This window comes from Giraffa tippelskirchi, chromosome 5, assembly GCF_054371585.1.
Source record: "Giraffa tippelskirchi isolate mGirTip1 chromosome 5, T2T-mGirTip1v1.2.pri, whole genome shotgun sequence".
Taxonomy (NCBI): Eukaryota; Metazoa; Chordata; class Mammalia; order Artiodactyla; family Giraffidae; genus Giraffa; species Giraffa tippelskirchi.
The window spans coordinates 25211951-25227948 of NC_137279.1; the positions used below are offsets into that span (position 1 = coordinate 25211951).

The 15998-nt window shown below is 42.9% G+C and overlaps 2 protein-coding genes and 1 pseudogene across 3 annotated transcripts in view; 1 reads left to right on the forward strand and 2 right to left on the reverse strand.

Annotated features, from left to right (window-relative positions):
* The window catches only part of LOC145505162 (uncharacterized), a 32776-nt gene extending 24320 nt beyond the window's left edge, over positions 1-8456 (forward strand). Inside the window, exons 5-7 of the mRNA XM_081486957.1 lie at positions 3682-3739; positions 4030-4133; positions 7274-8456. The gene's annotated coding sequence lies outside the window, so the exon portion shown is untranslated. The remainder of the gene's footprint in view (positions 1-3681; positions 3740-4029; positions 4134-7273) is intronic.
* LOC145507360 (PRAME family member 5-like) lies at positions 2367-7946 on the reverse strand. 2 transcript variants are annotated; one of them, XM_081493817.1, is made up of 5 exons: positions 7796-7946; positions 6075-6222; positions 5036-5355; positions 4048-4616; positions 2367-3261 (listed from the first exon to the last, which is right to left on the reverse strand). In XM_081493817.1, the coding sequence occupies exons 3-5, from the start codon at positions 5320-5322 to the stop codon at positions 3254-3256; spliced, it is 864 nt and encodes a 287-aa protein (XP_081349943.1). In that variant the 5' UTR covers positions 5323-5355; positions 6075-6222; positions 7796-7946; the 3' UTR covers positions 2367-3253. The 2 variants fall into 2 exon arrangements, with proteins under 2 accessions (XP_081349943.1, XP_081349944.1); XM_081493818.1 differs by having other exon boundaries at positions 4048-4400; positions 7796-7937.
* Positions 8457-12587: 4131 nt separating the features above from the next.
* On the reverse strand, positions 12588-15387 carry LOC145505163 (PRAME family member 12-like; annotated as a pseudogene).
* Between the last annotated feature and the right edge of the window lie 611 nt (positions 15388-15998).

Consider the following 15998-nt stretch of genomic DNA (forward strand, 5'->3'; position numbering starts at 1 on the left):
CATGCATTCTTTCAAAGTACTAAATTTTCTTTATGATTTTAAAAGACAATGTATATCTCCTATATTTATATAAATCACAGTACAAAAATGTATATTAAATTAGCATTTATATTACAGCAGATGATTACAGGATGCTTAAGCCAACCAACCTACTTGCAACATTAGTTTGCAACACCTGCTTGCAACATGTCACTAGTCTGATCTCCCAGCAGGTGGCCTAGTAGTCCTGAGGCTCAGAATGTCTATCACTATAGAGGAGTGGACTCTTTTCTATGACCCCCCCCCCATGCTGGCTACTAAAGCAGCTTGGGAGAATTCTGATGCATTCAAGGCCTCATGTAAATGCTGAGCCCTCCTTCTTTCCTTCCTGTTACAGGAATACAGAGTAAGCCTGAGGAATGAAGAGGGGCTTCCCTAATGGTTCAGTTGGTAAAAAAATCTGCCTGCAATGCAGGAGACCCCGGTTTGATTCCTGGGTTGAGAAGATCCCCTGGAGAAGGGATAGGCTACCCATTCCAGGATTCTGGCCAGGAGAATTTCATGGGCTGTATAGTCGACAGGTTTGCAAAGAATCCTGAGTTTGTCTTCTAGCAAGGAAAAGAAGGAAATGACTCATTTATTGAGCTCCTACTGTATGCCAGCTCCAGTACCGAGGCCTCAACATTTTTCATCTCATTGAATTTACAGGAAACCCATACACTGTGTATCATTATTTCCATTTTATGGAGAAGCAGAGCCTCTTGTCTAAGATTCCTCAGCCCAATATCTACTCAATCCCCAAAGCCAACATTCCTTGAATCCTTTAATCTTCAGCAGGAGCTTTCATTTGGGTGCCCTTTGTTTATGGTCTCTGTGTGATTAAATTGATGTGACCTTAAGAGTGGGTGTTTCTGAGAAGGTGTTTCAGGATGAGAGGATGAGAGCATTTAAACCCATAAAATGAGTGAAGAAATCTGCCCTCACCTATGTGGTTGGGCTTCATCCAATTCCTGGGGGCCTGAATGGAATAAGATATGATCTTCTCTCCCTCTTTCTCTTCTCATCCATGAGCATAGCAGTTTCTGGATCTTAAGACTTGAGACTCCAGGACTTACATGAATGTTCCCCTGGTTCTCAAGCCTTTAGCCTCACACTTGAAGTACACTACCAGTTCCCCCGTTTTCAGCCCTAAAGTTTGGCCTGAGATGTAAAACTGGATTTGCTGGTTCTCTTGCTTAGAGAGAGCAGACCATGGGACTTCTCTATATCTGTAGCCCCTTTGAATCCATTCCCACAATAATACCTTCTAATACATATCTACATATATACAGAACACTCTAGAACAATATGCCATTGGACTGCTCAGATCCTCTTACTCCTGGACATTTGTCTGTAGTAAATGTAGCACTAGCCCACCTGCAGGTGCTTAAATCTGAGGATGTGGAACTGAGGGTGATAGAGTTGACTGTGAGCTATAAGATGTATATAAGAATTATTTTTTAGATCAGGGTGATATGTTGATGATAAAAAATGCTACTAGTCTTCCCTGATAGGAAGAGATAGTAGGTTTTACAGGAATAATGTCAATCTCTCAATGACATGATCTACTCCCACAAAAGGATGCAATCTCTTAAGGTGGCTTAGAAATACTAAAACTATGTTATATGTCTGTATGATTTTAGTATTGGTGACTTAGTGGTAAAAAATCAGCCTACTAATGCAGGAAATGTGGATTCAATCACTGGGTCAGAAAGATCTCCTGGAGAAGGATGTGGCAACTCACTCCATATTCTTTCTTGGGGAATCCCATGGACAGAGGAGTTTGGCGGGGTACAATCTAAGGGGTCACAAAGAGTTTTGTATTCTACTTAGCGAATAAAAAGCAGCAAAGAAAATTGTATATCTTTGCTAGTCACAACTACTTTAATTCAAGGAGGACAATTACACACTCTATGACAGGCATAGATTGGCAAGAACAGGGCCTCTAGTTTATCTACAATATGAATGACGTCCTTCACAATGGAGGGTCTTGACTTGTGTAGTGAAGTCCTTTCCCAGCACAGAAATGCCAGGAATTGAGACCTATGGACCCACCAGGAGAGCCATGAGAACACCTCACATCCAGAGTCATGGCCTGAAAGAGCAGTGAGTATCTGGTCTAGAGCTCTTTACTCCAGTGACTCATTGGCCACTGAGTATGTTCTCCTTGTTGGGTGCAGTAACCCACTGAATAGGCACAGAAATCAGTAAGGAGGTAACAAATGTCCTCACCAACTAGAGAACTAGTGGAAATAGTGGGGTTTCTTATCATACACAATTCTGTGCGTTTTCTTTCATGAGTAACTGGAGATTCCTGAGGTGAAAACACATAAAAAAACAATAATATATCAGAACGGCACCAGAAGGTTTCTTTATTTGTGACCATTTATTTACAATTTCCAATCAAGGATAATGCTACATATGCATACAAGATTTACCTCCAGAAAATTAATTCATTTTTAAGATGCTATAAACCCATGTCTCTGAATGTCCCAGCACCTCCAGAGTCTCCATTTCTCCTTGCAATCCTGCATCTCCACTGTATCATCTTTCCTTTTCCCATTCATACTGAGCTGATGTCTGAAACTATGGATCAGTTTTCCTTTTATGATGCATCTAGTCCCCATATTTTAGTTTCCAAGTGCCCAGAAGAAAGCATTGGCATATGCATTCAACTAGGCAGACATGTAACAAGGAAGGGCTCCTCAAGGATAGAATGTCTTATTGCCCCAGCGAGGACATGGGCTGGAGCTAAGCCAGATGGCCCTTGGACATCCTAAATCCCGCATAATCTCAATGAGTTTATCCCGAAGCTGGGCCAGTCGGCCCAGGTGGAGGGCTCCATGAAGGCTATAACTCTCCTGAGGGGCAGGGTAAAACTCCTCACTTAAGTTGATCAGCCCAGTGGTGTGACTCAGCAGCTTCTCCATGATGGCCATAGAGAGGACATTCCCACACAGACTGAAGGTCCTGAGCTGGGAACAGTGACTCAGGGCAGGCAGGATGGACTCAAGTTGGGACTCTGTGATCCCACACTGCTCTAAGTTCAGTTCCTGGAGGGTGGCTGCAACTTGCTCCAGAAGAATGTGGAGGATCTCAGGACTAAAGTCAGTCATGGTGACCCCACTCAGATCCAGGCCTTTGAGCTGATGGATGTTCGGGCACTGGGACAGGTGGGTCAGGTCTGATTCTGTAAGCCGGCAGGTAGTTATTGCCAGGTGGTCCAAGGGGGTCATTAGGCATCTGGGGAGAAAAAAAGTGATTATGTCTGAGAAACCTGGGTGGCAGCTGTCTTGGGCAGGTGTTTTGCCCAAAGACAAGGTCCTACTAACTGTCTCCTGAAGGTCAGTACTCAAAATGACCAGTCTCCATTTAGCCTGACATTTCATCTCTGCATCACCTATAACAAGCTGAAGCTTTTGTATAATTACTGGTCATGCTCCACTACTATCCTCCAAGAATCATGCATTTCTTAAATATTAACTAACTTATCTTGAAAAGACAACCTTTTAGGAACTGGCAATTTGAGACAAGTTCATGTGTTTAGAAACTTGGTAAGCACAGAGCCCTTCTCTCTGTCTCTCTCTCTCACACATTCTTTTTTCTTTTTTTTCCATGGCCACACCACACATGTGGCTTGTGCAATCTTACTTCCTCCACCAGGGATCAAACCTGGACATTCAGCCCTGAAAGAGCAGAGTTCTAACCACTGGACTACCAGGTAATTCCCAGACCATCTCTTTAAAATTGCTCTGGTCTGAGATGGTTTCCCTTCTTAAATGCTCCTTTCACTTACCTATTTTCCTAAGTCAAGTTACACAGAATTTCCTAACGAAGAACCCATGTCTGCCCTCATTGGATCCAAACCACCCCATCCATAGCGATCTAGTGTGGTGTCCCTGTTCGTTCTTCTACCTTGATTTCAGTGGTAAAGTGATGCCACAGCTCAGGATAGAGCAGCAAAGGACCCAGTGTGCTTAACATGCCAGTGTTGTGTTCACTGTTTTCCAGTCTGCGGTCCACACTCACCTGAGCATCTGGTCCAGGCAGCCTTCAAGAAAGAGGGAGCGTCCAGAGAGAGATCCTGGAGATGGTGCAGCTTGAGAAACTGAGAGGTAAATTGGACAGCTTTCTGCTCCTGCTCCTCATGGGCAGATACGTGAATGTGGGAGAGACAGAGTCGCTGCATGTTGCTCATCTGACCCAAGAGAGGAGCAAACGTGGCCAGGGTGGACAGATGCCAAATCCAATTGACTTGGACCTCCTGGATGCAGTCCAGCTGCACCATATTCAGGACCTTCATGATGTTTCCCACGGGCATTGCAGAGATGGTCAGCTTCTTACAGCAGAGGTGTATGGAAGCTTTTCTCTGCTCCACCCACCTGAGGAGGTAGGTGAGGAAGTTATCCAGGGTCCTTTTCTTCAGGCAAAGCTCTATGTACATCTTCAGGGGAGCCAAGGGCTGGTGGGTCCTTGAGCTCTGCTCAGCCACTGGTGCCATTCCTAAGCTTGAGAACCCATGGGTGCTGGCTCCAGACCACATGCTCCAGAAGCTCTGGCCAGTATTCTGCAAATCTAGCACCTGCAGTTTGCACCTCCTATGAGGACAGGAGATTAACAGGGATGCATTAAAATCCACACAGAATGCAACCACAGTCTCAGAATTTCACAAAAGACTGTGCACTTGTGCTTTTACTTCACATATCTCATCACCTGCTGCCTTGCCCTCCTCTGCCACTTTCCTCCAAGTCGCCTTCTCCTCCTCATTTTAGTTCTCCACTCCTAGTAGAATTAAGCATCATAGGAAGGAGATGGGGCATGTTCTTTCAATCACTGCTACATTGTAAGCACATTTACACATCAGTAAAGTATTTTCCATAGTGAGCCAAGGCCTCTGAGCTTCTTCACTGCCATCCTCAGAACCCTCTGGCCCATCCACTGGCCATCCACTTAGCCCACCCCAGATGTCTCTTCCAGGATGCCCAGAACCCTATCAAGCTACCTGGATCTGACTCACCTGGAATGAACCTTCTGGGCAAGCAGGACATCAAGTGCTTCCAGCACTGCTTGTAGGGGCCCCACATGAGGCAGGTCAATGAGGCCCCCCAGAGGCAGGCAGGCAAAGGGCCAGGCTTGCACCATGGCCTTTAGTGTCTTGATGTGTCTCCCATGGAAGGTAACCATGAATAGGCATGGAAAGAGCTCCATGCGCAGAAACTCCAGAGCAGAACAGACCAAGGCATCTTCCCTGATCAGGTGCATTCCAGCCAGGTCCAAGAGTCTGGGTGGAGTCAGAACACTCATCCTGACTCTGCTTCAGAAGGAATCCTCTGGAAACTGCCAACAAACAAAGCATCATATCAAGCCAAATAGGAGTACATCTAAGATAATCTCTCAACCCTTCAGAGAAATCTACTCAGGACTGAGGTCACTGCTCTGGCCACCATGGAAGTGCCTCAATTAGACCATATGACATTCAGGCCTCAAGGGGGACAAAGTAATAACTCTTTCCCTACTTGATTCAGAACAAGCCTCTCACAAGTACCAATGAGAAGGAAAGGCAACCACTAGCCATTTCAGTTCCATCCACTGCTTTGCTTCATTCATGTCCCACCTGGAAGTGGGTAACAAGAAGCCTGAAAGCTCATTCCAATCTTTATGAGTGGAATATGTCAGATCATCACTTGGAACCCTAAATCTATGGGAAGAGGAAGGTCTTGTGGAGCCACACAGCCTCCATCCTTAGTTACCCCTAACATGAATGCCATCTGTGTAAACAACGTGTATTTGATATTTCACGAAACAAAACTCCAAACAGATATTTTAAATATCTGCTGGGTAAAGACATTAAAAAATGATACCAGCTAAAGCACTAATCAAAATGCTTTAGATTCATGGAAAACTTCACTGAGAGGCAGAACTAAAACCTGAAATGGGTTCATCAGAAAGAAACAAGTTTTTGAAAACTCTCTGTCATCCAGAAGTACAAATCACTCTTGAAGATTGGGTAACCATGGGGAAGGAAAGTTTATTCTTATATGATGGAGGTAACTTACTGGTCTGATGTGGCTGGTGGGATGCTCAGATCTCAGACACTGTGAAGAAATTAGCTGGTTTCTCCAGAGCAGGAAGATTCTGCATCTCTTCTCCAGTGCTTCAGGCTTTTATACACCTTTTTGGTCCCATAATCCCTTTGTCCCACTGCTAATCCAATCAGAACGGGATATCTAATTGGACTGTAGAGCACCGATTGAATCATCATATTTCTCTAGGTTTCTTGATTGAATCATATACACACAGCCAAACAGAGACTGATGGGATGGTCAGGTGATCAAGGACGAATCACTGATTCACTTCACAAACACTGTCTGAATTCTACTGATATGGACAGTTGCATTCTTGGGGGTCAAACAGCAAAGGGATTATTGATTTCTGCCATTTGACAAGAAAGTACAAAAGTTGACAGAATCATTGTTGGGGGAATTTTGGTCAAGTCAAAATTAAAACAGCTTCATAAATTACCTAAGAAAGCAAAATACACTCATTCCTATATGAGCTATTCACTCAGGTGTTATGTAGGAAACACAAGAGATTGTAAACCTGTTCAGGTAGCAGGGGAAGAGTTTTTGGGGATGTGGTTGGTTTTCAAGACTTAGGCCAAGTCTTCTCTAAAGGTGGACAGGTCAAAATGTCAGTGAGGATAAGAGTGGCTTTGGACAGTTTGGAGCTGGGCATTTGTAAAGGGACCATGTGAATGATCCCAACAATGTAAAATAAAGGCTTCTTTTTTCATTTTTATATTTTGGGAAACAGGGAAATTTAAAGATGTTGCTCAGTGTGATATTAAGATAGTAAAAGAGGGCTTTCCTGTGGCTCAGTGGTAAAGAATCTGACTGCTAATGCAGGAGACAAAAGTTCAATCCCTGGTCTGGGAAGATCCCACATGACATGGGGCAACTAAGTCCATTTGCCACAACTATTGAGCCTGTGCTCTAAATCCTGGAAGGTGAAACTACTGAAACTCATGTACTCTAGAGTCTTTGCTCCACAACAAGAGAAGCCACCTCAATGAGAAGCCCATGCACCACAGCTAGAGAATAGCCCCTACTCGCCCCAGCTAGAGAAAAGCACAAACAGCAATGAAGACCCAAGGCCACAAAAATAAAGTAAATTTTAAGAAAAAAAGGTAGGAAAAGAGAGTGACTCAGAGGAGACACTATCATCTTTATGTTTTTTTTTTTTTTTTTCTTCCCAGAAAGTTGAGATCAGCATAACCAACTGCAAGAAAAGATAAATCTAAGATGTAAGAAGTGGAAGGGGTGGAATACTGGGATCAGGCACTTCCAAGACTGAAGGCGCTGAAGGTGGGCAATGTGGGTTCTTTGAGAACTTGGAGCCAGAGAAGAAACAAACCTGGTTCAGTTCAAAATAACTCTGTCATCCAGAGGCAAGTGCTACCAGGTGAGGTTTTCTCTAAGTTTTGTTTTGTTCCCCCTCACTGAGGACACTTTCCAGATGTCAAATTTCCCCAGCCATTTTTCAGGGGTCTTAGAAGTCAAAACACCATAATTTCACTGGCCCCCTTTCAAGTATATTTAGATCATTATTGTTTCCTCAGACCTAGCTAAGTTCCACACCGATTCTGATCAAGGTGACACAATTAGGGACATAAATACAATTCTATTTTTTTTCTTCATAAATACCAACATATTTTCTGCACTAAACACAGAAGCTCATTGATGTTTAATGTTCTACCACATTCAGGGGTGACTCTCACCTTGTGATACATCATACAAAGATTTCTTTGATGTTTAAGTGCCGGAGTCCTGCTCCAGCTGGTCCAGGGTTCCCTCACGATGGACGGCATCGGGGAATGAATGAGAAGACACAGCGAGTCTTAGCGTTTCCAAGTGTCTCCTGACTTTATTGTTTTTAAGACAGCTTTTATATCTTTAGTGGTACATAGAAACAAATGTAAAGTGTAGAGTCATACCAAATCAGCTTAATGGGTCAGCAGTTTTTGACTCTTATCGAAACCAGGATACCGTTTGTATATCTTGGTTACAAAAGTTTTAAGTTGTTTACATCATCTTCTGGCCTGGAGGCCTGCTAACATCTGGTGACTCTTTTACTGATAAGGGTTGATCAGCCAGAACACTTTTGTGTCAGGCACAGAAAGTACCAGAGTTACATTTTTTAAATAATACAGGCACAGCAGATTATGACAAAGAAAGAATTCATCAACTCAGGAGTTTCAAGGTAAAACCTGTTTTCTGTACTCTATCTTATGCCTTGAGCTTAAGGGAAAAGAATGTGGTCCCATAAAGTCATGGTACGGCAGGCTGAAACAATGTAGTACCAAGGTCAGTTCTTAGCAAAAATCACCAGCTAAATTAACAATTGTCTTATTATTTGTATTAAAGCTAAACTTCTATTTATATAAGTCTCTAACTATTATACTTTCATTATATAGGCTAAATACGTTAAGAGCAAAAACATAGTGAGTAAATATAGACTAAGTAACAGTTTCATAAAGCAATATTTTTTATATTTCCTAATAAGCCTTTTTTCCTACGAAGGGTTCTGTGCCCATTGGGGCTTTCTGTGTGGAGGCTGTCAATGCTGTTTTATTGTTAAGGAGCAGTCATGCACATTAGCTCCAAAGGCACAGTCATACTTATCAAACAAACTAATATGCTAGCAAGAGGAGTTTAGATTAAAATACTCTATATCCTAGGTAATCTTATAGGGTGCCACTGTCGGGGGCTATGTTGATTAAAGTTTTCAGATTGACCTATTTGGGAAGAGATCAGGAAAGGCCTTCTGCCTAAGTCACAGAAAATAAGAAGAGGTTTATTATAACAAACATCAGAAAGATAGATATCATCTTTAAGGTGAGCGCTGAGGCAGCCTTCCAAGAATTCCCTGAGGCCTGACTTGCTCTGCTCGTCAGGTCTTCTCCTCATGACTCTGTCATGGGTGGGATCTCGTGAGCTGGCTCCCGGCATTTAAGGTCACACATAAATGGATACCCTTTCTTCTGTAAGAATTTTTCATGCCTCTCACCCACCCCAGTTATTTGATGCCTGAACAATTCTTATACACCTGTGGCCACCAAGGTGAAGACACTCTGAAGGGTGTTCTCTGTCTTGGTCACTTTGGGGAAGATCACTTTCACCGTATTTCTCTCATGTATATAAATGGCCTTTGCATAAAACAGGATTAAACTGGATTCTGCTCAGGTGACATTTTAAACATAAACATAATGGAAAAGAATATATATGTGTGTAACTGAGTCACCTAGCTCTAGAGCAAAAATTAAACACAACAGTCTGATATAATTATAAACAAAACAAAATAAAATTTCTATTGAAATTTTATTCAATAAAATCTGTTTGAAAACCTGGGGCTTCTGTGGTGGTCCAGTGGTTAGGAATCCACCTTATAATCCAGGGGACACCGGTTCAATCCCTGGCCCAGGAAGATCTTGCCTGCCACAGGACAACTAAGCCCATGAGCCACAACTACTGAACCTGAACTCTAGAGCCCTTGAACTGCAACTACAGCCTATGGGCAGCAACTCCTTGAGACTGTGTGCCCTAGAGGCTGTGCTCTAAAGCAAGAGGCGTCACCATAGTGAGAAGCCCAAGCACTGCAACTGAGAGCAGAGCAGCCCCCATTCACCACACCTCAGGAAAGCCCACACAGCAATAAGGACCTAGCCCAGCCAAAAATAAAAATAAATGAATGAATTAAAAAATAATTCTCTGCACCTTGTTTATGGTTTTCTTTGCCGTGCAAAAGCTTTTACGTTTAATTAGGTCCCACTTACTTATTTTTGTTTTACTTTCCATTATTCTAGGAGATGGGTCATAAAGGATCTTGCTATGATTTATGTCATACAGTGTTCTGCTGTGTTTTCTTTACCAATATTGTAAAACAATCATCAATCAATTAAAAATAAAAAAATAATAATTCTCTGAAGAAAGCTCCTGGGCTGATATGGAAATCTACAACAGTGGCCAGGCTCCAAGTTGGTCATTCTCTGGCATGTGGGAATCGGGGGATATTCAGAAGGACCTTTCCTGCCTGAGCAGTCATCCGCTGTGGGAGTTGTGCCAAAGAAAATCCGAGACAGACACAGGTTTATGTGTTCAAGATAAATTTTATTCAGGACTATAACACCAGAAGGCCAAATGGGGCTCTTTTGACATTCTAAATTTGATAGTTTTGCACACAGAGTTAGGAAAAGCCAGCTTGATAAAATATTTTTTTCAGAATTCTAAACTTAAAGAAAAAAAAGTCCTTTTAGGAGTAGCTTGAATTTATCTTCCTGTTTCTTTGAGATGTAATTAGGAGTTTTTTTTGTTTGTTTGTTTTTTCCCCTGAGTATTGATATCTTGGTCACTGCCATTAGGAAGGTACACATATGTTGTACATCTGACAATCAGTCAGATGTTCTGAGCAGCTTTTTGGCTGTGCCAACTTTCAGAGACATTTGTCATTTTTAACCTTTGTTTCATCAACTTGTATAAAAAAGACTTTAACTTTCTTAGACTATTTTTGGGGAGCAATATTTCTAGAGCTTATGAAGGGTACATTATTTGCACTGTCCTGTGGGAATGCCTGTTGCATCTTTATCAGTGTAAACTGTTATTAAAATACTACTCATCAATAAATCCTTAAATTGAAGAAACTTCTAAATTGGAAAATTTTAGAGACTATTTAAAAAATTTTGATTCACTTTTGAAAATATAAATTTTATTTTTGTACAAATGCTACTGTTTCAAGATTCCATTGGTTGCAAAGAATATGATCTCACTTTTTAAAAATTTGTTTTTAGTTTGGGGAATAATATTTTTACAGTGCTGTGTTGGTTTCTGCTATCTAGCAACGTGAACCAGCCACGGCATATGTTTATTCCCTCCCTCGTGAACCTTTCTCCCACCCGTAGAGAACTTTTATAAAAAGCCACTTTTTGGCACCTATAAGAAAAAGAAAAAACTAGAAAGTAGATAAAAAAGCATCCATGTGATGACTAACCTAAGATGTACCTTATTTTAAACAAATGAAACAAACAAGCAAATAAAAACTAGTTTCAAAAGCCTTATTTATGCTCCCAACTTCAGCTCATTGGTGCTCATGCATGCTAATAATAAACTTTGTTTTCCACAAAGCTTGTCTTTTTACTCTTACTGTGACCTGAAACAAGTACACAAAGTATGTCTCTGTAAACAATGGAAGCATTTATCTTTTTCTACCTGATTCTCTAGTATTTGGCTTCTCCAGCTGACTCCCCTGTGGGCTTGATGTATTACTGCACTGGATGACAACTCATTTTACTAATCATTGTTCAATTCATTCTAACTTTTTTCAAATTGTCTGTGTCTTGTGCCTCTCTTTACTGTATTATGAATGCATAAATGTAACAAGCTATATGTCCTATAGTCCTTCTACTTCATAAAATTAGCATCTCCTGCACTAACCAATATGAATGTAGACTTCTGACATAGCTGAACACCTTGAGACCATCAATCACATCTACAACCATATAGAGAATATTTGTAATAGTGCAAACCTAGATATGAGAAGAAGGAACAAGGGAAAGTATTTTCTGAATCATAATAGACTAATAAGACAGGAAATCCAGAGAATTTTAATAAATATGTTATAATGGATCTGTAACATACAGATATCAACATCTGGTTGAATGGGTTAGTGGGGAGCAGAAGAAACAGATGGCCAAGTATAAGTTATATGTTGTATATTACAGTCATTTTATTATACATCCTGATATACTGAAGTCAAAACATACTATACTAATCTTCCTCAATAGAGAAGACCGATACGTGTTATGGTAATAAAGTGAAATTCTTATCGACATGACCTGGCCTTCAAAGGGACTTCCCTGGTGGCTCAGATGGTAAGGAATCTTCCTGTAATGCAGGAGACCCGGGTTCGATCCCTGGGTTGGGAAGATTCTCTGGAGAAGGAAATGGCAACCTATTCCAGTATTCTTGCTGGAGAATTCCATGGACAGAGGAGCCTGGCAACTACCAGTCCATGGGGTCACAAAGAGTCAGACATGACTGAAGGACTAGCACACACACACACAGCCTTCAAAAGATATACTTTTGAAATGTGATATAAACATAATAAAACCATGCTTCTTACCTGTATGATTTTAGTATTTTTCTCTTAGGAATTTACATGTCACTACCCACCCATGACAAGGATGTGTTGTTGAGGACCACTGAGTATGTTCCCTTTGTTGTTTGTATTAACCCACAGAACTAAGGAAACCGAGAGGAAAAAAACAACTAGGGAATGATGGAGTTTCAGATCATAGGCAACAGAGTGCTCCCCTGACCCCCATCAGTAACTAGAGATCCGTGAGATGTAAACACAGAAATCAGAATAATATCGTGGACTGCATTTATTCATTTGCACGGAAAGTCTCTTTAATTCTGATCATTTCTACAACTGCACACACCAAAATAACTCAAACATGCATGTCTCAAACTGAATCCTTCTGCTAGAAGCAACTACCTAGGCAGGGTATTACAGCATTATGTATTGGGACTCAGATGATCACACATGTCCTCACCACAGTAAGGACAGGGGCTGGGGCTAACCCAAATCCTCCTGGGACATCCTAAATCTGTAAGAATCTCCCAAAGCTCAGCTTTTAGCTGAACAAGCCTCTCTTGGTGAAGAATACCCTGAGAACTGTAACTCTCCTGAGGAGCAGGATAAATCTCTAGACTTAAAGCAGGCAACCCATGAGTATGACACAGGAGACTCTCCAGGACGGCCATGGAGACAAGGTTTCCACACATGCTGAGGACCCTGAGCTGACAGCAGTGGCTCAGGGCAGGCAGAATGGCCGTGAAGTAGGAATCCATGATCCCACACACATTTAAGTCCAGTTCTTCAAGAGTGCCTGCAACTTTCTCCAGCAGAACTTGGAGGAGCTCAGGACCAAAGTTGGTCAGGGTAACACCACTCAGATTCAGGCCCTTTAGCTGATAGATGTTTGGACACTGGGACAGATGGGTCAAGTTTGATTCTGTAAGCAGGCAGTTGGTCATAGAGATGTTGTCCAAAGGGGTCTTCAGGCACCTGGAGGGAAAAAAAAACAAGTAAATAGATCTGGGAAACCAGAGTTATAAGTGACCTCCACATGAGAGGTAAATGACTGGCACACAGCCAAGGTTGCTATTACCCTCTGATAGTACTCAATATCCAGAATGTCCAGTGTCTTTCTACCATTTTCATGTGTGATTCAGTTCAGTTCAGTTCAGTCGCTCAGTCGTGTCCGACTCTTTGCGGTGACTAGATCAAGCTAAAAGAACCTTGAAAGCTGTTTTTACTCATATAATAGGCAGAGTACAACATACTCCACTTCCTTAGGAGGATGAATGAAGATAATGGAATGCACTAGAATATGTCCAAGGGAGAGCCTGAGACAAGAGTCTCCATCAGGTGTGGACACCACTTAATTTTAGTACCAGGAAATGAGATAAACATGCTTTTAAGTCAGATCCCTTCAGCCCATGCTTGGGCTCCAGATGCCAGGTGAGGCACTTGGAGGACGTGTAAAAACAATAAGACCCCCACACCATGCCCTGGGGCTGCCATACTTCAGCGACTCCCATCCGGGCATCATCTACATACCTTCTATCACTGTTCACTCTCCTTTTGTCTCTGCTTCATTACCATCATCTCCAGAATCATGCATTTCCTGCATAATACTTAGGTACATTATATGCAACCCGAGACCACCTTTACAGACTGGGACTTTCAGACAGGCTCATTGTGTTCACATATTAGTGACCAGAGTTTCTTTTTAGAAATGCTCAGGTCTGATGTGGTTTTTCCTTGTCAATGCCACCTTCACTAACCTGTCATCAGAACAGAGATATCGCTTCTTAAAGAAGAAATCACATACATGCCTGCACTACACCTATGCCTCCTAATTTGTAGCTTCCTAACCTGATGTCCCTTTCCAGAGCTTCTATACCAGTTTTCTCACACCTTGATTGCTCCGCTTATGTGTTACCACACTTCACAGGAAAGCAGCAAATGAGACAATGCATTTGATATTTTACTATTGTGCTCACTGTTACTTGCCTGTGGTGCTCCCCTCCCCTGAGCATCCAGTTCAGGCAGCCTTAGGGAAAAGATGGAGCTTCCATACAGACATCCCAGAGGTACTGCAGCCTGAGGATCTGAAAGGTAAATTGCAGAATAGCCTGATGGTCCTGTTCCTCAGCAGCAGACCCACGAATGGGGGAGAGAAGGAGTCTCTGAACATTGCTCATCTTGCCCAGGAGAGGAGCAAACTTGGCCAGGGTGGACAGCTTCTGGGTGAAATTCAATTCCACCTCCTGGATACAGTCCAGCTTCACCATACTGAGAACTTTCTTAATATTTTCTTTGGACCTTGAAACAATCTTCATCTTCTTACAGCACAGATGTATGGAGCCTTTTCGCTGTTCCTCCCACCTGAAGAGGTAGCTGAGGAATTTGCCCAAGGTCTTTTTCTTGAGACAAAGGTCTATGTACACCTCCAAAGGAGCCAAGGGATGCTTTGTCCTTGACATGTCCGTAGCCACTGATGCCATCAGTGAACTTGAGAACACATGGTACATGTCTCCAGACCACATGTTCCAGAAGTCCTGGCCAGTATTCCTCAAGTCCAGCACTCACAGTTTGCATCTCCTGTGGGGAAACAGAAGATCGGGTGAGATTCTTTAAAATACACAGTGAATGAAACTACAGCCTCAGAATTTAGGCAACATTCTAACTTCACATCTTCGCTTCTACTTCACTTTCCTGATAGCACCTTCTGTCTTTTCTCTTTCCTCTCTTGCTCACTTTCCTCCAGCTCCTTTTTCTCTTCCATCCTTCCTAGTACACTTTTGCACGGTATTTCCCAATGTGATCTCAGCAGGGCTCAAGGCTTCTGAGCTTTTTCAGAAGTCTCTGGTCCACCCTTTGGTCATTCACTCTCCCTGACACCAGCAGTCCCTTCCGGGACACCCAAGACCCTGCCAGGCTACCTGGATCAGACTCACCTGGGGTGAACCTCCTGGGCCAGCAGGACATCAAGTCCATCCAGCACTGCTTCTAAGGTTTCTTGGTGAGGCTTCTTCATCAGCCGCCCTAGAGGCAGGCAGGCAAAGGGCCAGGCTTGCACCATGGCCATCAAGGTCTCACTGCATCTGAGAGAGAAGGCGGCCATGAATAGAGCCACGGGTAGAGCTCCCTGGGCAGATACTCCAAAGAGCAGATGGCCAAGGCCTCATCTCTCAACAGGCTCATTGCTGCCAAGTTCACAAGTCTGGGTGGGTTGTGAGCACTCATCCTGACTCGTCTCTGAATGGAATCCTGTGAAAACGCAAGGGAACAAAGCCTCCTTCTCAGGTCAGTCATACCCATAAGGATGGTCTCTCTCCCCATCCTTCAGGGAAATCAAATCAGAGCCAAAGTCATCACCTTGGAGATGATGAACCAGAAAGGAAGAAACTCAGTTTGTCAGGCTTCCAGGCTAGAAGGCAATGGCACCCCACTCCAGTACTCTTGCCTGGAAAATCCCATGGACGGAGGAGCCTGGTAGGCTACAGTCCACGGGGTCGCTAAGAGTAGGACACGACTGAGCGACTTCACTTTCACTTTTCCCTTTTATGCACTGGAGAAGGAAATGGCAACCCACTCCAGTATTCTTGCCTGGAGAATCCCAGGGACGGCGGAGCCTGGTGGGCTGCCGTCTATGGGGTCGCACAGAGTCGGACACGACTGAAGCGACTTAGCAGCAGTAGCAGCAAGCTAGATATGGTGGCCACCAAGCCATAGCTCTGCCCCTCCTGCCACTAGAGCAAGAATCTCACAAGTATCAAGAATAAAGACAGGCATCAAGTAGCTCCTCCATTTCCTTCCATTGTTTGCTTATTCCCCTTGCACATTTGTATCAGGAG

Coding starts and splice junctions, on each gene's coding strand:
- LOC145507360 (XM_081493817.1), bottom strand. CDS start 5,322: ATGAGTGTTCTGACTCCACCCAGACTCTTGGACCTGGCTGGAATGCAC. Junction 4,617..5,035: donor GCCCAGAAGGTTCATTCCAG/GTGAGTCAGATC, acceptor CTGTCCTCATAG/GAGGTGCAAACTGCAGGTGC.